The sequence below is a fragment of the Rhyacophila brunnea genome, unplaced genomic scaffold, assembly GCF_057557595.1.
Source record: "Rhyacophila brunnea isolate RB1 unplaced genomic scaffold, BYU_Rbru_1.0 scaffold_7, whole genome shotgun sequence".
NCBI lineage: Eukaryota > Metazoa > Arthropoda > Insecta > Trichoptera > Rhyacophilidae > Rhyacophila > Rhyacophila brunnea.
The window spans coordinates 42703004-42728186 of NW_028233339.1; the positions used below are offsets into that span (position 1 = coordinate 42703004).

General features: G+C 33.3%; 1 protein-coding gene across 2 annotated transcripts in view; it reads left to right on the forward strand.

Moving 5' to 3' along the window:
• The first annotated feature begins 3192 nt into the window (after positions 1-3192).
• The window catches only part of LOC147064931 (solute carrier family 2, facilitated glucose transporter member 1-like), a 44586-nt gene continuing 22595 nt past the window's right edge, over positions 3193-25183 (forward strand). For both annotated transcript variants that reach the window (XM_085957406.1, XM_085957405.1), the window contains exons 1-2: positions 3193-3312; positions 3494-3657. In XM_085957406.1, coding sequence (XP_085813532.1) covers positions 3580-3657 — 78 coding nt within the window. In that variant the 5' untranslated portion in view covers positions 3193-3312; positions 3494-3579. The remainder of the gene's footprint in view (positions 3313-3493; positions 3658-25183) is intronic.

A 25183-nucleotide genomic window follows, 5' to 3' on the forward strand; every position in this document is an offset into this window, starting at 1 on the left:
TTTGAAAATAGCTGATATACCTACTGGATTATTTGTTAGGTTAGGTTTTCATTTTTGTATTCATGAATTTTGCCAAAATCAGCAATAAAAATTGGCGCGGTTCCCGCCTGGCTTTCTGTAAACTGACTTGCACCGGTATGTAAATCAGTGCCCCGCAACCTTTTCTCCACGACACACCACAGGTCTTCACAGAAGACAGTGACACACCGCATGTTAAACAATTTATACACCAAAACATGGACCCCACATCCTGAAGGGGGACCCCAGACTAGGATATTTGCCCCCCCTACCTATCGCTAAGGTTAAAAACAGTGTGATACCCTAAAATAGAGTTTTTAAAATGGTGTTTGAGGTAAAATTAATGGTATTGAATGTTTGTATTTATTAATACATCCACTTGAATTATGGTTAGTTGTCTGGTTAAGAATATTTGTTTGTCGAATATTGACACAATAATAATAAATAATTATTGTAACCTACAATCGAATGTTTTAAATTATTAATACCAGCGTAGTAAAATAGCGCTGCAGTCAATTATTTTTAATATGTGAGCAAATTTGTGAGCAAATCCAAGAATATTCTTTTTTAACCGAAATCCAGAAAATAGCCAATGGAACATCTGCAAAATTTAGTTTTTAGAGTCCCATCGTTTCTCAATTCAACTTCAACGAAAGCGCTTCTATAGAATTTTCGGCATTGGTTGCGAAAGGGTTTCGAATCCAGTCGTATTGATTGTATGAATGTAATGATGAAATTTCTTTTGCTGCAAAGTTAATTGTTTTTGAGACGGATCCAAAATTAATTGCTTGTTTTTAATGGTGGTCTGGTAGGTCCTTTGATACATTTGTAGAGATCCTTGTCTTAACTCCTAGTTTATCAGAGCACGTCAATATATTATTTTCATTCTGACTTTGCATTGTTTTATTAAGTTCATGCAGGTGCTAAAATTTATTACCGAACATATATTTTTATATGTACGCAAATTTGGTTATTAAGTAATTATCGTATAATATACAAAATTATTTGTTTTTTTGCAAGCAATGCACCGCGACACACCTACCGTCTAGCGGCGCACCGGTGTGCTATAGAGCTACAAGTCTCATGACAGTGTTAAACAGAGTATGATTCTCTCAGTTCAGATGGCATCCTAGTTATTTTCAAGGAGCGTATGTGGCATAGGTGCTGGTGCATTATGGCTCATCCATCAATATTGACCACGGCACTGGGTGTGTAGAAAATGATGGGTATTAGGAAATGAAAAAAATATCGACGTTATCGTGACATTGTTACCATAGAATACTTCAATGTAGTTACTAGGTGCTGGGAAAATTCTAGGGAGAACAATAATTATCCACTATAACTGCTTAAGCAGGGATGTGGTAAATAGACGGATAAACTTGTATTAAATAGTATTTCCAGTACCCTAAACCTGAAAGGCGCATCACATGTGACAGAAGATTTTGACGTATGATGGGCAACGACAACAAACTTAGTATACATATAATCATAGACAATATATGACAAAATACAAATATTTAATAACTATTAATTATACATGATTCATACGCTGTCAATCGAAACGATAAGGTGGATAATAACTACTTATAATTTTGTTTATTGGTTGTCTAATTATTAAACGTACTTAAAATTGGGATTTTTAAAGTAACTAGCGTTGGATATAAAGCTTGCTCGTCATAAATTAATGCATAACGAAACATTTATGAACGCACGAGGTCTAAAGATACAGTGAAAGCCATCAATAATTTGTAAGGTAAATAACAATAAATAGTATAATATTATTATATTGTGACATTGGAGTGATGAAAACAGTTTTTGGTGACAGCAATAACTGTTGCGAATGGCTTTGCAAAGTATATTTTGACGACGCACCAATAAAAATATATACAGGTGCTTTCCAAATTGAAGCACGAAGATGTTGATTATCATCAATTAGTATAAATGGAAAACAGGTAGATAGGAGCCGTGTTGGCTGTTTTGCGAAACTCTTTTGACCAGACCATCCATGCGGATGCGGTTGTTTTTGTTCGGGATATTTTGACAGGGTACTTAGTGAAAATGGAAAAATGTGAATTTTTCGCGTAATTTACATGGAAAAACAATAAAAAATATATGAAAAATCATATAATTAAATTACTCAAAGGTATGCATTTAAAAAATGTGGAAAAAAAATGTTTGGTGTTAAAACTTGACGGCCACTCAAAATTAATTTTCTAGGTTAATATAAAAGATAAAAATTTGAAAAATCGTGTTAAAATTTTACATAAATATACATAATCGTATGCACTTAACAAAAAATTTTTAAAGCAAATTTATTTGTTCAAGTATCAAGTCACTGAATTTAGAGAACTAATATCTCTCACGATATAATCCCTAAAACAAAAAAAGCACGTGCACAAACGTAAGCTAAAATAATAGTCAAATTGATGACCTAATAAAAAATTAAAAAAGTTTGTTGGATGGTTCTACTTAACGTTCATCAAATATTTCATATCAAATAACTCACGCACTATATGAGAAAAAAAATAAAAAAGTATGCAGGATTGCGCATTAGCTATGCGACAAGAGATTTTACTAAAAGAAATATTTTTAAACCCACGCAGTCAGGTTTTGCATAGAAACTTAAAAATTAAATAGCGCGCTGAATACAGATGAAAAGACAAAAAAGAATCGTGCACTAACGTTAACTACCAACGCACTAGTGCTTACAATTTAAATTTTGAAAAAAATATAAGTTTAGTGACACAAGTATCCAGCATTTAGCTGGGTCACCCAAATTGAAATGCGAATAACCCCCTTAATGTGCGTGCACAAACGAAATAAACGCGTGCACAAACGTGCACTAACGATGCACAAACGAATGCACTCAAAAAAAGTTGAAATTTCAACATTGGGTGACCCAACGTTTAGCTGGAACACCCAATTTGAAATTGGAATTTTTCGGTTATTATAGGTGCACAAACGAAAAAAAATCGTGCACAAACGTGCACTAACGATGCACAAACAAATGCACACAAAAAAAGTTGGAGTTTTAGCATTGGGTGATCCAGGTAAATGGACCTGCAGTACACAGTAATAATATATTATATTATTTAAACACCTTCATATTCTCGAACGTTATAGCCATAAATAAAGTAATTTTTTCACAAGTCGGAACATTTTATTGAACAATTCGCTGTCAAAGTAAAAGCGAGGCGTTGTGCGTTGGCAATTTTTGCTAAACGTTCGTATTATTATAAATAGAAATACTTCAAGGATATTGTTCACTTTTATTAGTAGACCGCTGTGAACAGAGTGAGCTTTGATTTATCGGTTTTTTGTTGCATTCGAATATTATTGATAATTTCGAAATATTGATTTGACATATCCATTCTTTCATTGTTGTATATTGACCTTTAACACGTGAATTGTAAAAGAAATAGCAGTCTTCGGTCCGTACTCCGTATAAAAGTGACGCGTTGCTTTGTGTTTTTAGGCTAACGCTTGTGGGATGTATGGGCGTCTGGTTCCTGCTCGATTTCTTACATTAGTAGGGCACCTGTGTGTCACCATCACGTTGCTATGGGAGAGTCAACAGAGCACGAAGCATTGTTTACCGGACGGATTCCACCCAACGCATCTAAAAGCCTACCAGAAACAGTAAGCAACGAATACCAAACATGAATAAATCGACATATTATTATTATTACCCTCTAATTGACTGATGTCCGTAAATTTTTGCGACAATCTTTTACAGTAAGCATTAAATCTCACCGAAGGTCCATTTAGATGTCGTTTCAGTTTTCCGTTCAGTCGAGGTTTCAATTTTGAAATTATATATAGTGTATTTAGACAATCAGTTCAGTTATGATATTTATAGGTACTTATATTTACTTATCTTTTATCCACAAATTTTTTGAAGTTATACTTCTTTAGGCGCGTTTGGAAAATCAGATCAGAGTGTATTTTTGGCGTGTGACATGTAACACATTTTTTCACACAATAATAAATGCACTCGGTTGGATTCGAACCACCGATTGTTCGGTTATCAGCCAAACGCACTAAGTACCATTACACCACAAAATGATACTCCAATCGTGACTTTTATACAGTATAATATTATAGTTTAGGATTGTTCCGTTGCCTAGGCAGCGAATTTATTATTGTCGGCCATATGCAATTCCTTACGTAAACAAACTATTAAACGTCATAGTGGCAGTTGTTACTTTAAAAATAAAAACAACGATAAATAATTATATAATTTAGTAATATAAGTTAAAGTGTATAGAAATAAACCAATGGCGTTCCAATAAGCGGTCCTTTTTCTTGAGTGTGTAATTTAACAAGATAATTAAGAGCTAGTCGAAGAATCTAGGTTATCACAAGTTTTGTTTTTGTTTTGTTACGCCAAAGAAGTATAACTTCTAACGCGCGTACATAAGTTCACACACCGATTTTTTTATAATAACTTTCTAAACTTGTTAATTGGTATAATGCAGTACTTACCTATATTTGAAGAAATAATAATATTTTAATTGAAATTAGAATTCTATGAAAAATACAACAACAGCGTGTCGCCGTACCGACTAAATAGTACAGTCATGTTGAAAGGCTCAGATTAATTTCGCTTAATAGGTATAGGTAAATCATTCTACAGTGGCACCATAGGCGATTCGCGCGTGTATTGAATTACTTGCGACAATGCCTGTTTCAATGCTAGCAAACAATACCACTACAACTGCAAGCCGCATTTGCCGTACCCATGGTGCCACTGTAAAACGATTTACCTATACCTAACTACTTTCTCAGTTACAAAAAAGGATACTTCCGTATTTCGTAATTGGATATTTTATTCATATTCGTACATCATAGAAAGCTTCTCTTTTATTGAGGATGTGGTGATCACGCTTTTTCCATAAGCATAAATAGTCATGACAAATCTCAATAAATTCTGTCATTGTCATTTATACATCAGTTTAACTGGCAACTCTAAAAACTGGTACGGTAACTGATGGCAAACCCATCCTTAAACGTCAGTTTAACTGACAGCTCGACTGAAACACAGACTGAACGAACTGATCGTTTAAAAGCACCTTTAAGTATGAGATAATATCTGGTAGTAGACATTGATTTAAGTTAAGGCACAGATGCGTCTTCGAAGGAAACAGCTATTTGAGTCTGTCTAATTTTAGATATTAATGTGACCTGGTTTTCACAAGGGAAGTTATTTAATAAATCTGAAAGTTTTACTGACGAAGTGACACAGGATATCAGCTGGTGAGTTATTGAGAAAGGACCAGGAATAAAGATTAATGACTCTTTGATTCACTCCTCATATCATATTTTCCATGTAACACGGTGAGAATGAAGGTCTCGTCTCATCGAGAGTCATTTGAAGTAATAATTGACGTGAAACTAGGAATCTGATACACTTGTTTTGGAAAGCTTGGGATGTTCTTAGCACCTGAATCTTTGCAAGAGAAGTGGAGAAAATAATGTAAAATCCTGCTAAATAAACACTGCATGTTGTTGTTTTTTCAACATTTATTAGATTTGTAGCAGGTATCTTAGGCTGAACAAATGGCTAGCAACCATTAGTCTCTTCTCAAGTTTTTATATTAAAACTTTCCACTCAACCGGTTAAAAATATTCCATTCAGTTAAACAATGGTAATCATATTTATGTTTTACAGTAAGTAGATGATTTAATTCTCTTGCAGCCTTTTTTATTAACATAAAATTAAATCTATGTCAACATCTTATAAAGTTTATTTGCTTCGGCTTTGCGGTAAGAGTGTTTAAATATGCTAAAATGATTTATTGCAAAGAAATATTCACACTATCTTCCTTTATGTTTGCTACTGTATCTTTTTATTATCTAAAGCTTAGAGTAAAATTTAATCATTAGTTTTTACCAGTTATAATGTCTACATAATCTTGTTTAAGTATATTAAATGATTTTGTATAATATTATATAAGTAAGTAATTATAATGCAGTTTTTTCAAAATCTTTTTAAAATGCATGATATTAATAAATTCTTTCACTAAATAATTTGCATGATTCTAGACAAAGAAACATTATAATATGCAAATATTATTTCTTTATTATACATTGACATTAATATACTAAAGTCTAAAAATACAATTTTGTTTATTATACTACTTTTTCCACTTTTTAATATGTCAAACTGCTACCATTTAACATAGCATTTATACGATAGATACCATTTGAGCGGTCGTCCATATAGGTATGACATACCTTAATGGGGGAGAGGTTCTGATATGATGTGATGATCTGATACGAAGGTGATATCCTCCCTCTTCAAGTTGCAAACAACGTAACATCACGAAACATATAAAACATAAACTCTGCTTTTTTAAAAAATAAAATATTCTGTTAAAATCAATTTTCATATTATTAATTACAGAATTGCTTACGAAGACTATTAATTGTTTGCAACTGACGAAATTGGTATTGATTTAATTAAAATTTTAACATTGAAGTATGTACTTATAGGTAAATCATTCTACAGTGGCACCATAGGCGATTCGCGCATGTATTGAATTGCTTGCGACAATGCCTGTTTCAATGCTAGCAAACAATACCACTACAACTGCAAGCCCCATTTGTCGTACCCATAGTGCCACTGTAAAACGATTTACCTATACCTACTATAAAAAACAAAATATGTTTTTTTAATTTGTATGGCCTTGCACCAGAATTATTACCAGTAATGTAAATTATTTATAGACATTGTTAATTCGGCCTCTTAAGGTCAAAGAAACGTATCACAATTTTTAGCAATTTTGAGCTACATTATGGTACTGGACATAAAATAATATTACATTGAGTGACAAAAGGACTTCAACAGATAAAAGATAGTATCTCCTGAAACCACTCTCTTGTTAATATCAGTGGAATGTAAATTTGTTTGTGTTTGGAGTGTCCTGTAAAGTAAAGAGACTTTTTTTTTACTCGTAAGGCCATCCGCTCACGCAGAAACTAAAATCTGACGAACTGGTTGGTGATGGAACTCATAAACTGGCCAGTGACTGATGCTTCGCACACTGCGCTGCTGAAACCTAATAATCTCATAACCTCAAACTGTCAAACCCATTGTCTTTCCTACTTCATTCTAAGCCTAAGCTTTTTTCCTAATATCTTTACGGGAATATTCTGGCAGCCTGTAAATATACAGGCAGGGGTATTTCTTAACATCTGCCGCATATTTTAAATTAAAATTCGGTTCGCGCATCTTCAACTTTTGATGTTTTGGCTTGTTATTTTTCTTGTTGAGTTCAGTGCTAACAATTTTGGTAAGAAAATATGACTTTTTGTTCATCGAATCTACTGATATTGGTACCGCTGTTTTATGGGTGACTGGAAACTGAGAGACTGGGAGACTAGCATGTCGCTTCTCTACGGTTTCGATCGCGAACGTTTTGAAATTGAGAGATTCCAGTCTTGCCGTCAGCGAGCCGCCATTGAAATACATTAGCTAGATATTGGAGTTTCAGTCTCGTCTTTTTTGAGTATTCACGTGAGCGGGTGGCCTAAGGGACCGAATTGTAACTCAAGGCGTGGCGGCGGTGGTTCTAATGTCACAATCTGTGTCTTGTCGATGTATTATTGAATCTCTAAACCGCCACACCTCAAGATAATAGTTTTCGATATCTAAGTAGTATTTATACTTATTTTATTAAAATGTTAAGATTTTGCTATTGCCTTCACTAGACACAGCTGAAGGTATTCATTGTGTATCACACAAAATTTCAGCCTCAATTTGTACTAAATTTAATATAGTAAAATTATAAAGTTAAACCAAAGATATTTAAGAAAACCATCGTGCAGTGGCGAAGGGTGGAGGTAGGCTCTTAAGATCCAACATAAATAGTGCACACTAAACTTTGGCAGCCAAACGTATTTGTTTTAATTGAGCCAAGACTAGGGGTCGTATGCATGAGATTCCCAAATACTTTATAGGCTATATACCTATTGCCCATTTGTATGCATGAGTGCAAATGTAATCTGTTGGTTAGCGACGTCACGATGTGACGTCATAATGTGTCATAGTATCCAAATAATAGCAAACTTATAAAATTTCATTCCCCGACTATTAACTTAAAATTTTGAAATTGTAAATGTGTCTGAAAGTGTGCGAACGGTACCATATAAATTTAATAATTATTATGAACTTTAAATAATTTATCAGTTATTTTATCACATTTATTTTATAATTCTACTGTACGAAAGGATAGAGAATTGCCAATAAACATTTCCATTTGGTGGCAATACATACATATTATGACTAACTTCACTTCAATTATGAGATGTCAAAACAGAATAAGAATAAATGACAGAAATGCAAATGGATTTAGAAAATAATATGTAATGATCTCTGTATAATATTATCATTTATACCAATCACCGTGTGACACTATTTATGTTACCAGTGTATGTAACCAGGAGTTGTGCCTTGTTTATTACAGTTTCTTACTATAATTAACTAGGTAGGTAGGTAGGTACCATAATATATTGAAGAATGCAGAATGCTTCCAATTGCATATTTTAATACCAGATACAGCAGTAGGTACCTATCTTTGCGGTCGTTTAGGAGGTATTTTATCGTAATCTTACGTAAATCCATCTTATCTCTCCATGAGAAATACTACTTTTTGTAAGCGAAATAGGCATTGTATCAGTTACCTACTATCTAGTTTATAGACTATAGATCAAAATTATACGTATTTTGTAAACAGCACGACTAGGAAGTGTCTTTAAAGTTCGCATGTTTTACAGTCTACAAAATGAACGAGGGCCTCAAGCAAACGTTTGTTGTAATGAATGCATTATTAAAATGACATTTGAAAGTGACAGATGAAGCAGCCATTTTGAAAGACGTGTGACGTCAGATTGCTTACGTCACTAACAGTGCTATAAGCTATATGGTGGAAAATCGGTTAAATAGCTTATAACGAATTTGGTAATCTCATACATACGACCCTAGAAATTGCAGATAGAGTTGGTTAGTTTTTAAAAATCAATTGAACCCTGCCTAACCAAACCACAATAATTTTGGTAAGCTATGGGCGATCCGACAAAGATAATGCACACTTTTTCAGTCATACATATTCGTTTTCGTTGAATTAATAATACATATTACAGATGGTGTTGGTGAGTTTTTTAAAATTCATTAAGCTCTGCCTAAACCAAACCATAATAGATAAAAAAAATATTCTTCTATTGTAGATAGACAAATATTTTTGACTATGTTCTATTATGGCATGGTTTACGCGGGGTTAAATTGGATTTTAAAAACTAACCAACATTATCTGCAATTTGTACTATTAGTTTAATGAAAACAGGTACGTATGACTGACAAAGTTTAGTGTGTACTATTTATGTCAGATCATAACAGCCTACCCCCACCCTTCACCACAGCCATCGTGTATAAAGATGGAGTCTAAATATGTGAAAATAAGGCAAAAAAAGGACCACTAATTTTCATACATACAAATTCAATAAAAATTATGCAACATGCTGGCATTTTCTTTCATACAAAAATGGCACTTATGTCAAATGGGAATTTGCTTCAGTGAAACAACAGAAGGCCATCTGGAAGGAGATTCAACATCTTTGGATTAAACCATACATTTTCAGTCAAAATTTATTCAGACTTGTGAAATAGGTTTAGTACCTATAACAAAATTGATACTGACAGCTGATTAGTGCTCAATTTTGCCCTCCAAACTGTCTATTGATCAATTCTGTTGGTGATTCTTGAATAGGAAATGGTTCATTTATAATAATACTGCCTCGATCACGGGGAAATAATTACAGTGGAACCCCGATTTTACGTGCCCGGGATTTATGTTTGCCCGCTATTTACATGTAGTATCTGCAGTCCCATTTTATTTTTTATATTTTTAATTTCTCCTACAACCCTTTGTGGCTACAACGGCCCCTTGTGTTTTACGAGAAATGTATGTTGGCCATTTGCTCAAACTATTAGGTCCATTCTCTGGGTAAATTGGGGATCTTGGCAGTTTTGGGATTCAATACTGAGACGCACGACTTTATAAACCAGTTTTATAGAATACAAAATTTAATGAAACGCATGCCAATCATTGGAAAGAATAGCAAACGAATATGTGCATTTATATTTATGTTGACATATGCGCCAAACCGATATGTATGATTTCAACAAAATATAAATTAAATTTTTCAATACACCAACTTACGTTTACCCTCCATTTACATTTTTTTTGTTAAGCCCTTCAAAAACGTAAAAATGGGGTTTCATTGTAGATATCATTTTTATTTCATGAATTTTATTATAACAGAATGTAATTATTGCTTGGGTAATCAGTTGTTTGTGAATGTTGTATTTCCAGGTTGTTGTTAGGGTTAAGTTCGGCATTCGTTTTCATATGTCTTGAGCTAATAACATTCCTGACCGGGTTCACCTTGTTTGCACCTACCAACGCCCTCATTTGTATCCTTTCACCGCTTGCCGATTCTACTAATCTAGATTATAATCGTTCATTTAAAAAATGGCGGCCATTTGCTGTCACTCAGAATGTTGAAACTAAAAATGATGATGGCTATGAAATTGGATATTCCATCAGCCACGCGGGGACAAAGAGACTTGAATGGCCACTATGATTTAGTATTGCAAATCACTATTTTTGATACAGACTTCATTTTGAATTAAATTTTTCGGTTATTTTAAGAAAGCACTTCATATAGCACATTTACGCATACAAATGACATGACAAGATGCCGACAAGTACATTAATACTATTATCTCTATGTACCTAATGATTTTCACACATATGAAAAAAATATATGTTCATATTTAACAATTTAAAGGGTTATTCAAGTTCTGTGGGTCTATTATACACAAGGCGGCTATCGGCAGCTATTGACGATAGTTTATCATATGTATTAAGATATAGGATCATATTATGTATTGAGGCAGTTAATTGTTACAATAAGTAATCTAAACTATCAAAAAGTGCTTTGTTTTAACAGCCCCTCTCTTGGCTGTATTAACTTTTACAGCGAGATGGACAGTTTTGGCAGTTTAGTTTAGACGGCTAACTTATTGTAACAATTATAATACCTTCGATAGCCGCTGATAGTTTGTGTATAGAATAGACCCACTGGTATAAATTTGTTTTTAAAATGAAATACATATTGTGTCTTTGCAATTATACATGGAACACAATATCATTCAAATGACCTCCCCGGGTCTTCTGGCAGCTCACAATCTGCTTACGTCAATTTTCATTGATTTTTTCACACATTTCAGCCAAAACGTTACGAATGTTGTCAATGAGACATGGCAATAGACTTCACCACACCCGTGGAAAAATTGTCAGTTACATTTTAAACATAAATTTACATTCTAATTAAAATACGGGCAGATAATGCTTCACTTTATTTGCCATCTACTCTTTTTGGGTACACGGAAGAATCTCCGCTTTGCATGGCTAGCAAGGCATCTACAGTAGAACCTTGATTATTCGGAAAGTAGGGCGGATAATCGAAAAAAAATCATTATTGTTAAGGAACGGAGAGTACATTTTACATTAGCAATTTTTAACATATCTTCTATTTTAAATTAGAAATTCAATTACCTACCTATTAATTTTTGCTTGAAAGTAGCTGTCCTTTTCGAAGCAGCCAAATCATGAATACTTTTAAAACATATTGCTAAGTACACACGCATGTTCTTGCTCGATGGTTTTACACTCATTTGAACATGTCTCAACGTGGGTACCATCTCACTCGATGCTTTTTTGTTCGATATCGAGCAAACGGCTTGATATGAAAAAGATTCAAGGTCCGTAATTCTTGCTCGATGCTCGACAGAAATTCGCTTAAGCATGACTCAACGTGTGCGCTTTAACTGAGCGTCTTGTGTCGAGCTGCTCGAGCGTGTGGACGCATTGACGAGCATGCTTCGAAGTCAACATGTTAGATCGAGCGAAACCGTCGAGCAAGAACGTGCGTGGGTACTAGGCTTATAAGTTGTCTTGAGTTACATTCTTCTAGGCTCTCAAACCATTTCATGGCGGCATCTAAGCATTGAAAAGCTTCAGAATGTGTACCACCAATATTTCCCCCCACGGCAATCTCCTCTTTGTCTTTTTGATCTTGTTCCTCTGAGGTAGATATTTTCTTAATTATTTCCTCATCGTTCAAAATTTTGAATCTAGGATCGTTCGCATCCCAATTTAATGAAATTTGTACCCTGGTGCAATATATCAGCATTATAGATAAACTCTTCATTGTATTCTTCTTTTTCTAAAAACACCTTTAACATGACATGACATTGTCTATAAAAGTGTTTGCTGAAGGTATGTCAGCTGAAAGCTTATTGCCGTGAATTTCCACATCTCTAATACCATGTCGCCCTTTAAATTTTCGATCCAACCCGAACTTGTTTTGAAGTTTCAATCTCCATTCGATCTTGTGTTAAAAAAATCTCGCTTTTTCACATAATAATGGACCATATTTTATATTGGCTGTCCAGATGATCGCTTTTGAATGAAACATATCAAAGTACACACTTTGACTTCTTCATTTTGTGATTTTTTCATGACCTTTCGCTCTAAGCTGCCATCCTCGGACATTGTTCAATTCGTAAAATGTGTAATTTCTTCAGTTTTTTTTTTTTTTTTTTATATTAGATCGTTGAGGTGCCTACGCCATATTTATAAGACAAAAATGTCCTGAGTCACGTCTTTTCAAAACATTGAATATATCCACTTTATCTAATCTTTTAATAATAATACAACACGTTTTCTTTTCGATGGCATATCGATAATATTCAAAATAAATATTTGAATCGCGCAAATAAACGTTTCAGAAAATAACTTCTAATATTAATACTATCGACCGAAGGTACTCAATGGAATTTAAATTCTAATGGATTTAAGTTTTGTACTGTTCCATTTGAGTAATTTTTTGCGACCCGGGTTTCACCTTTCGGCATCTTCAGGGACTATGTGCACTCACCAAAAGGTAAAAACACACTAACGTAAAAATTACTCAAATGGAATAGTACAAAACTTAAATTCATTAGAATTTAAACTAACTTGTGTTTGTTTTTAATAGTCCACTGTATTAGTATTTTTTTTTTTGTATCTACCCTGTCCCACAATCGGGAGGATTTTCATATTTATGAATTTAATCGAGCTTTGATTAGGTTACATTAACCCATTCACAATAATGCACGGGTTATAAGCCTCACCGATGCATAATAATGATGGTGACTCATTGACTATTTGATATATTTCCAGTAATTATAATTTAATTGCCTTATTTTAAAGAACCAATCTGGTTACACAGTACACATGTTTGATGTATGTTTATTAGGTAATGGAATAATATTAATGTGAGGGGAATTCGAAAAACTAATTGAAACCAATGCTGAAGTAATTATCGCTTCAATTTGATATTCATATCTCGTAGTATGTGGATGGAAAATTCAAAGTCAATACGTTTGATGACAATTATTTTTTGACAATTTAGTGTTGTGAAGATTTTTAAATCGGCTGCTTCGGCAAGATGGTGTCTAAAATGATAGATCCTGCAGTTCGCAATGGTGTCGTCAAAAATTCTGTATGTACAACTGAGTAACTTTTTAAAATCTGATTGTTTCGTTTACGTTATTGTCATTTATACCGGAATTCAAACAAATATCTCGTGTGGAGAATAGGTGAGATGATTGTAATTCTAAACGTCCCAGCAATGTCTTTAAGAAACTTTCTGCTTCATAATACGAGAGTAGGACAATTAGTGTTTTAATCAAAGTTGTTAAAAAAAACTGTTCTACTACACAGAGCCTAAATATATGAAATTGAGGCGGATAAAAAGGGCTTCGCTCTTACTGTACTTAAATATGACTATGCATCAGTGACGAAGGATGGAGGTAGACTGTTAAGATCCGACTTAAATAGTGCACACTACAATGTGTTTGTTGGTTTATAAAATTCAATTAAACTTTGCCTAATCCTAAATTAAAATGTGTCCCTGACAATTATGTTTACTTTCTACAGGGGCTTACCTTTGTAATATATAATAATGTGTTATAATGTTAAATTATTAACAAATAAAATAATCAGCATTGTCATAACTCATTGTATTAACAAGATATATAACAACACCTTGTTATGTTGTCTGAATTAATAATTTTCCTATTTGAATATATTAACCACAATATATTATAATATAATATTAGTGGTATTGTGTCCATGACAGTCATTCTCAAACTATAAAACTTAAAGAATGATTTTTAAAATAATATTAAAATTTAGCTTTAGAGAAAATAATTATGTTTTAATATACTTTGGTAAATGGTGAAAGACTAAAATCAATATGACAAGTTTCTATGAATATTTTATTGGCGTAATCAGTTGGAAGAACTCAAATAAATTTTTAATTAACTATTTTTTTTATTCAACAAATAATTCACAGTATTTAAGAATGTTACATTCTAAGATTACAATTTAAGTTAAAGATTTAAGAATGTTACATTCTTAGATAAACAATTACAATAAGATAGTTGTAATTGTTACAATAAGTGCTGTTTTAACAGCACCTCTCTTGGCTATGCTAAATTTTACAGCGAGATAGACAGTTTTGATTGTTTAGAGGGCTAACTTATTGTAATTATTACAATTAGTGCTAATACTTCAATACAAACTTACCCTAGATAGCAGAAATAGCGGCCGAAAGTAGTCTTGTGTATAGAATAGATGTGCTAGTGGATTTAGGAATCATCCAGACTGCAATCTGTGCAATACTTATTATGCACAACTTTTCTTTTAACCGTTATCTCAAATTCCGTCAATATTGGCTCCAACTTTCTGTAATTATTTTGAATCAATGTATTATTAATAGGTACTTATCTTGATTCATAGAGTGCGTCAGGATCTCATATTTGATTTTAAAATATTTTTCTGATGGGTTTGTTTCGGAGGTGGACCAAAGTACAAAACTCAAATCCATTTGAATTCAAATTATGTATATTCAATTGTGTGTATGCGCGTCACTATGTTTGAAAATCATTGATTTCAAATGCTAATTTGTATCTGAATTTTTTGCGAGAGTTGTATGGTTTCTCTTTGATAATTTTAAACGTCAGAATGTCAGTGCGGTTTTGTTTTTATCACGGGTGACCTGTCACTTCAACAACGATGGTTTGAATACAAATTATATTGTTTCTAGAACTAATTGCAATTTAACGATTAGCACCTTGATTTAAGAGGGAAGATATAGAATTATAACATTTAGTTCCAATGTGTTCTAATCAGTTCGCGGGAAATTGATCGCAGTCAATAAACTACATTATATTTTGATATCAGTGGGTCAATTCTGTACTTATCGACCTCTGAAGTGCAAGACAACAATTACAATTACAATTGTAATTGGTACAATAAGTGCTAATACTTTGATACAAACCTACCCTAAGTTTGATAATATCTATCACTTTATCACTTTAGTGGTCGATAAGTATAGAATAGACCCGCAGAAATTGTTTATCATTTTTTTTTGTTTACTTTATGGTTGCTGCAGTATTCACAAGAAATATTCACTGGTTATACTCATTCAATTGGACAAGTTTGTGTGGAAGCGACTATGTCTATGTGAAATTTACCAATTTTTTCTTCTCCTTTCAATGTGCTCTCAATTCGAGCCTCAGCCTTCATCATCGCTTTCCTCCAGCTGGAGTGATCCTCTGCCGCACCTCTCCAGTTTTTAACGTTGAGAACGGCTCATGCTAACCATTATTACTAATTATTCAGAGGGTTTAAATCGACTCGTTTCTCATTTACCCATATATGTATTTTGGTTATTTTGTGAGTTAGTCGTGCACTAACCTTATTTTGATTGCTCCACTAAAATTAAAATATCTTGCGTGTTTTGTAGCATGCTGTGAAGTTATCTACATATTATTACCATTTGTGTTAATGTTTTTTTTTTTTGCAATAATATAATTTCTTTATAATATAACTCAATAGTACTGTCTGACAAGATCTCGTCAATAACTGGAAGTCGCTGTAGTCGCATACAGAAGACTTCTCAGTGACATATCTGTCATGGCGGCAACGCGTGTTTAAATAATGTATCGGCTCTCTTTTTAGATGCGACTTCTTTTCTTCTTTCCAGTAAACCAAAAGTTTACTAATAATAATTTTAATATCACTCCTTATCGTTTTACATATATTTTTATTATAAAAAGCATCAAATTACATAAATTGATAGATCCGTACACCACAAAAGCGTAAAATGAAATGATGAATTTAGGGGCGTTCCTCATTTGAAACAGAAATACGATTAAGAGCCGAGCCACACCGGGCGACTCTGGTCTCCTCGGGCGACTTGCCGGCGACCAGAGAGGCAGCCAATAATAAAAATAATAATGAATGTACACGCAAGTATGGAAAAAATACGTTCTCTCCGCAGCGTGGCTGCCCGCGACTAATCGCCCAGTGTGGCAGCACTCAATACATAGCTATATGTTTTCATACATCGCTACCGGTCGCCCGACCAGAGAGACCGCAAGACCAGACCGAGCGCAAGAACGAGATTTTACTGATCGCTCGACTTTATTGCTTGCGCGACTACTGGGCGACCAGGTGTGGCATGGTCCATATAACTGCATGCATCGGTCCGGTCTCGGTGACTGGTCTCGAGACCAGAGTCGCCCGGTGTTGCTCGACTCTTAACTGCATAGGAGGGGCTTGTTAGTTCACAGTTTTAACACGTAGACAAGAAGTTCTTGTTCGACAATAGATACTGACCATATTCCATGTTATCCAAATTTTGCGTATGCATATACAGTAATCTTTCTTTATCATTTATGGCATGTCACTATCAGCAAAAATTGCAGTTTTAAGTTAAGTACCTATGCCATTGGTTACAAAAAAAATACCTATATATTTATTTTAAACCCAACACAAATAAGTGATGTGATATAACTTTATCACTAAAAAAATTTTTTAAACCTAATATTTCATTCGCCTTTAAACTTTTGTTGATAGTGACTTTGTCTTGAATGGTGATGAATTAAATTTTATTGAAATTCGACGGCATACTTTCAAACTACATTTTCGTGAAACTTACATTTTTGTCGCTGCGTCATGTCGTAAGTATGTATAAATGTTCTATTCGAAGTGTAACCCTACGAGACTTTTTGCTCATCGAAATAAAGCTGTTTAACTTTAAAACGCTCGACATTAACGTCACTGACATTGGCATTAACGCATCACCTGCAGCCCGTCATCTCATTTATTGTGGCCCACCAACAAATTTGTAAAAAAAAATTTAGCATATTCTAATAATTAACCTGACTAAGATGTTCATCGTAACCGTTAATTGAGCCTATTAGTATCAAAGTCGATTACCTTCACATTCCATCATTTTGACATAATTGCAAAAAAAACCGTATATAAAATATTTTCTTTTTGCAAACATATTAGAAAAATAAAATGTCCTTAATAATAAAGTTAATAATAAAATCGTGTTTAAAGTTGGTCGAAAAATATAACAAAATGGTGGCTGATGGATAATATATATATAAGTGATTTTGTCATCAACCTCCATTTAGTACTATTTTACTAACAAACAAAGCTGGATTTGTTATAATATTATGAATACTTAAACATGAACAATGGAAAATTACTTAAAAAATAAGAAAAAGAAAAACATTAACAAAAAAAAGGAAAGGAAAAATGGAGGTAATCAACTTTGGAACCTTTAGCGTGAATTATGGCTTTTAAAATTTATTGTGCTGTTTTATAATTATATAGATATACATTGTAGTGTAGAGTTATATTGCCATGATGCGTGGCGCATACATTAATGAATGCGGGTTTAAAAATTATATAGTATATAAGCTTCCATTCCGCTTCAAAGATGGCATATGTTCGAGACACCGAAAGCATGAGGACCATTGCCATATGAATAAACAACCATGGTGCACTATCACAATTGCTTAATACCATTAAAAAGAAATTGCACTATTTAATTTTAAATAATACTATGTCTAGATTCAGGAAAGGATATACCTATCAGTGGTGAAGACTGCCTTTGGACGGAGGTACATAAACGTTCTTTTATGTATGTATATTTTGAAGTTTTCGAGTTAAGGCTATACTTCAGTTGAGGCATGGTCTAAAAAGATCGTGGCTAGGCTATACACGGATTGCGGGTCGAGGATGCAAATGACGCATGCCGACCGAAATATAATTCGTCATATAAATCCAACATGCGTCCATTTAATGTTCTGTTTATTCTATTAATAACAATAATAATATATTCATTGACATGTTTTCTTTTTAAAGTAAATGGGTAAGGTGTTTAGTCATCTTTCCACGATTTCAGAATTATTACCCCCGTCGCTATCACGAAAAAAAATGACGTTATTTACACCTCGACTTTCGTTCTCAGACTGCCAGCGAGGCCAAAATTTCGCCGCGCCTATAGTTGAAAATTATTTGCCGTTTCACTGAAGTATTGCCTTAAGGCCATGCATTAGTTGAGGCACGGTCTAAAAAGATCGTTGCTAGGCGATGTGCGGATTGCGGGTCGCGGGTGAAAATGACGCCTGTCAAACGAAATATTATTTCTCATATAAATCCAACATACGTCCATTTTATGTTCTGTTTATTATTCTATTAGTATCAATAATAATATATTCATTGACATGTTTGCTTTTTAAAGTAAATGGGTAAAGTTTTTAGTCATCTTTACACGATTTTAGAATTAATTGGCCCGTCGCCATCACCCAGCAAAGTGACGTGCGTCCGAATCCACGTTCTCTCAAGGAATGCGAAGCAAGTACAAATTTTCGTCGCGCGTACAGTTGAACATTATTTGGCGTTTCACTGATGCGTCACCTTAAGTCGAATATGGTGTAGCAAATTGCCAGGTGTTAACTATTGTTACAATTGTGAAATTCTGAAGCACTATTATGGTTTAACTAAATAATTGTTTGACCTAAACCAGGGGTCGGCAAACTCTTGGACCAAAAGAGCCAAATATGAGTATCACAACGGTTAAAACATTTTTCGAGAGCCATACATGCATTTTTATAAAAGAAAAAAGACGATTTTGCGAATAAAACTAACGGAAATATAAGTTTTTTATTGTTGAAATTATAAATATATTTTTTACAGAAAATGAGTTACATAAGATTTTCAAACAGTCCTTGAAACTAATGTGAACAATGACCTTCCTTGCATTTCTATGTAACTTATAGTTTTTAATTTCAGGCGCGACTCCAAATTCTCATCGGTTATTTGGCTTCTCTAAATGCTATTTATATTGTTCATGTTTGAAAACGATTGTTCACATACATATCATGTACCTATCTCGAATATGAGTTCGGTAAGCTATACCATGCATTAAAAATCGTAGATCTACCTTATTATTTAGATCTTTTAGAGCGCTCCGCTGTGTTGTGAAATTAAATTGCATTTTTCTCTTTCCAAATCCTCAATTTTGGTGGCAAGACCTACAAATTTGGAGCTCCATAACTCTTTGCTTGTTAAATCCACCAAAAAAATGTATTTGAAAAGTGCAATCAATCGTCAATCAATCAAGTGCAAGTCAATATGAAATGGAGAAAAATTTAATTTTTCGACTTTTGCAATGGGCGGATTTAAAACAACAACAATTATACCTTTTTTTGTAAAAATTGGGAATTTGTCAAAGAGCCGCACGCCAACACCCAAAGAGCCGCATGTGGCTCGCGAACTGTGGTTCGCCGACCCCTGACTTAAACCATTGATATACTACTGGATGAATCATATGCTTCTTAAAATGACGCCCGATTTTTAGCGACTCGGCCAGTGTTAAAACTTACTGATTTAATATCAGCGAACTTAACTTGATATAAGCTCACTTAATATTTGTCTCGAAAACGACCTGGCAATATTTATGAGTAAGCCCGATCTAGCTTGCATCTTACTCTAACTAATAGTCAGCGCATGACGACTTGCTCTGTCCGCTCAGACATGAATTTTTGGTAGCTTGCAAGCTTTGGGTTGCAGCACCCTTAGGGTCACTATTCCAAGAACGCAAATTTAGTTTTACAGCCAGGGCAATACGGGTGAAATTAGGGAATCCATGTTAACGGTCTTAACGCATTATACCTACAAGGAAATATTATAAGACGATATTCGTAATATCTTCTTTTGTGGTACATTTTTAAAATGACACTTGTATGGGAACTCCTCATCTAGTAGTATATCAATGACCTAAACCGACTAAGTTTCAGGATAAAATTCACAAATATATCGATGGAGGCGTTGCTAACCGCCGTCGCAAAACTCATTATCTTAGGGTAAACCATTTTTCAAGACAGTGGAGAAGGGAACAGGAGGAAACACGCCACTTTTATCAAATACATCTAGAACCTAAATTCATATTTAAGTGATCATTTAATTTTGCTACCGTGCAGTAATGCTCCGCTGCCCATTCCATAGTGATTTATTTTATAACTGTGCTCAAGTTAAAATTGTATCCATGTAGTAAATGTTTTATTAAGATGACCGAAAGTCATTTGTATACACTATATACAGGTAACCGTCGTTGATCGCGGGGGATACATTTTGGACATTGAAAAACAAAATAATTTTATGAAAAAATATCATTCATTTTGTTTCACGTTGCAAAAACGAATCTTTATAGTATACCCTGCATGGCGATAATAATCGATCAAATAATCTGATCATACATGCAAAACTCCACTCATTGTGAATCCTAGGGGTGGGTCATCTTAAAACAAGTGCGGGGAAAAAATGTTATTAAAATTCAATCGCCCTATAACAAATTCCTATTTTCTGGGGTCGCGATGGTTTTCTCTATTATAGTAACACCTGGCAGTTTGTTTTATCGTATTTGGCTTTATCTCGAAAATTTCTGAATAAATGAAAATATATAATAAATGATTCGTGATTTACTTAGTGTACACAAATTACATATTATCGTCGCCTCAATACTACAACTAGATAATTGTTTGATTGATTTTAACTGTTTTTGAGATAGCTATTGAATATGATGCCCACGAATATATCACCCACGGTGGCTGCGCGGTTTAAGCCTTGGACTATAAAGCTGTGGGTCCCAGGTTCGAATCCTGGGTTTGGCAAGTACACATATTGTTTTTCAATTTATGGACCTAATAGGTTGAGCAAGTGGCTGACACCCATTTCTTGTAAAAAACAGATTCTGTTAATACAAACCTCTACTCTGTGGAGGCCCATATGATCCTATTAGGATCGGACATGGTCGAAAGAAAAATAATAATGTTACATTTCCTTCTCTACTATATGATAAACCTAAGTAAATCAGAAGTTAATGGGAACTGTATTAATTTTGTGTTTGAAAATATTAGATAACTTTAAAACTATAAATACACTAAATAAATAAAATAATATATCTACAATATTTTTCGTACAGTTCAACATTATTTAATTGTTCCCAATTAGAGGAGCACAATTTTCCATTTTTATTTTAAATAATAATTATAGACTAGATTTATGTTAAACAAGTAAAGTTTACAATTTCATTTTCCCAACAATGACCAAATCAGACTTAACTAGCTGTAGTATTGAGGTGACGATATATTAGTTACGATTACAGTCTCAATAATTTGATAGTATTTGAAGATGCACAGATTTCTCATTTAGTAATTTCATTATTGACGGGTGAAATTTTAAATTGATGTATTATATTTAAATAATCGGTTAGTATTGAATCTTCACCACTGGGATATATCTTGTACCCTGATTGTTTGAAATGTAATGGCTTTACTAATAAAAAGGTTGTGTATCATTGCTGTGTCTTTCAAAAAAAATATTTTCCCTAACAATTTACTAACAGCGACAGGATGCCACGGCACGGCTTGCGTTCTCCTCTCATACTTCATCCTGGACTCCTGGCAATGCGGATGGTTTTGGATCATATTCTTCTTCTGTTCGGTGGTTCCATTTGTCTTTGACATCCTCACCGTCATATCTGTCGTTGTCAAAGCATAAATGTAACCTCAATCGTATCATGACGCGAGCCTGATGATCTTCACCAATTTACTTTTTTTTAATATTCATTTAAGTAATCATAATTTCCAATGATAAGGATTTTTTTCAAATTGTGTAGTTCTAATTCTAGTATATTATTATGTTAAAATTACGGACGTAGACCAATATTGCTTTGTATAACTTCGTTTTAATTTTTATAGTTTAATTTAATTATTATAAAATATGGCTTGGTGAAACCTTGTTTTAATATTCAATAAAACAATGGAATTAATGCAAAATATTTGTTTTCATTGCCATATATTACTGTCAATCCTAGATAAGATAATATCCTGTTGCCTAGGATTGACCTTTGACTTTTTTTTGATTTTGATTGACTTCATCCTTTTTCTGTTTGTACTGTCACATTATTAAGTTTTATTACCAAAAACCATAGAGTCCAGATACGATCAATATCTAATAGAAACAGAATATCTTACAGATTATGTAATTTCACACAATTAGTAATGATCTATAAATTTCAAAACTCACCAAAAGCATATTAAAATACTTCTATATTAAAGCATCCTTTTTTATTTATATTCAAAAAATCAAACGATTTCAATACATTATTTTTGTGTTACTAATATTTGATTGTTGGAAGTCAATGGGTTAATTAAAATGATTCAAATAAATTCCAATATCGTCGCCGTAGATGTCAAGGGAGCCAAGCCACAAATTTGGCGAAAATGAGTATAAAGTACACAAAAGCATTTTAAAATTATCAAAGATGCAGTGGTCAATGAATTTAAGCCACAAAACTCTTCACTACCACACACGTGTGCCAACTGTAGATTTCAATATTCAGTGATCAAGAGATATAACACACATAACTTCTAAGATTCTATTTTTTATAGTTATTTGTACAAAATAATAAAAAGATAATACCACAAAGTATATTCTATGTTCAAAGTTTCACCGTTATATCTTTTTTGTCACACTAAATCTTTGCACGCCTATTTCTCAGCATTATGATTTTGTGGACTGGCTCCCTTGACATCTACGGCGACGATATGTCTATTTTATTCATTGTATTATAGGGTTTTTTTTTAAAAAAAAAAAAAGTTGTAATTTGAAAATACATTAACCAACCATTTATGCTTGAAACACCAAAACTTTTTACAACACATGGAATTGTCGAGTTATTGGTATTTGGAAATAGACACTACATAATATATCCATTTCATCTTTGCTATGATACATCGACTAATTCTGCTTTCAAAATACTGTGTAAATTGGCATTTTTCAACGAACATGTAAATTTGGGACTATTTTTACATCATCTTTATTTCAGTGATTTGTCATCTGTACATTATACTAACAAACACCCTGCATTGCTTTTATCAAACATGTATCATAATTTCGTATGTGTTTTTATATCTGGAATTGTGTCCCAAGAATCCCAGTACTTATGAAAACTCTTAAATTTTCATTATCTAGTGCATTTTTTGTAATATACATACAATGTTTATCTCTCTTTCGAAGTATAGACAACACATATAATAATAAGCTTACAAAAAGTATCGCCATGTATTGTAAAAGAAATCATTACTACAAAGATCTCTATTTTTCATGTCATCTGTGGCATTTCTTCAATTTATGATGAAAGGAAAACTGATAATATATGAGTTTGAACTTTAATTTTTCCATGTGAATTGTGGCGAGAAACTGCAATGGTAAATTTTATATAATCATCTTACAATGTGTCGCTTGATTTCAAAATCAGCCAAGTCCATGATAGACGAATAGGAGAAAAACAGCTTTTTTGTTTTCTCAAGTATATAATCACGAGGGTGAAAGTTTATATTATTTCGATTATAGAATATTTAAAATTAATAACTTCCACATTTTGATAATGCAGAAATGTTAGAAAGCAGTAGTTCTTCAGCAATTCACAAAAAGACTAAAATACCTAAAGGTGGACTTGGCTGATTTTGAAATCTAGCGACAAAAATATTACAGCAATAGTTTGGATTGAACGAAAGCAGACCCTACACGGACGGTAATTTTGAATCAGTGATACTGACAGTATTCATGTTTTATCAACCTTACATTCAGTATCACTGATATTTATATTTGAACATATTTTTACTAAATTAAAATTGTGATATTAGTCTATGGTCTCTGCTGTCATTTACCATAAGTTCTGTTTACAATCGCGGATTTTTTCGTTCACTATTCAATCCAGTAGTACAATATTCTTCGATGCTGCCAACCGAATGATTTTGCTAAGCCCTAAAGCTCTAAAATATCCTTACAAATAAATTCATCTTCTACTGTTTTCAGAGTTTTGATTGTAGGATAATAATGCATTTGGTTTTGTGTTAGGTTGATGCATGGGTAATATTCGGATGACATCTTTTCTAATGAATATATTTTGACTTGTCTGTTTCCTTATCCATTGGTTTATTTTGTGATCTTTACGTGTATGTGCAACATGCACCTTTCCGTTAAAAGTCCATGTTTCAAATGCATACATGAGCATTGGTAGCACACATTGGTTGAACACATTACGTTTCAGACACAATGGGAGGTCTCTTTTGAAGATACTTTTCAGGCGCACACATGTACTCCATGCTAGTTTGATTCTGCAAGCGAACAGAGAGGGAAGTAAAATAATATCTGATTTCAACGGAGTGTGTAATGTTTGTGATAGAGGAAGAATTAATAGTACGCTGTATCACAATTGACTTGTCACATGGAGTAAAAAGCACCGTAGCCTAAAAATCTTTTCGTGTATCGATGCATTTAATTAAATTGCCTGGGAATATTAAAAATTTTAAGTGTGCTGCGGTGCCGATGTGTAAACTTTGAAAGCCTCTGATATAAACGTTGGCACTATATAATTTACATTTTTATATATATTTTATCATGTGCCGACTACTTAGTTACTTTGGAAGTCAGAGGACAAAGAGAAAATGTACATTATCAAAATTGAATTTTGTGACATTGCAAATAATTTGGTGGGTTTTTGAATCAAGTCTGGTTTAGTATAATTAATTCTGGTAGCATATCGTCACTGTTCTGGCAGAAGACACTAATTCGAAAAAATGGCATATTGAGTTAGTTATACCAAAATGTTCCTTATTTCA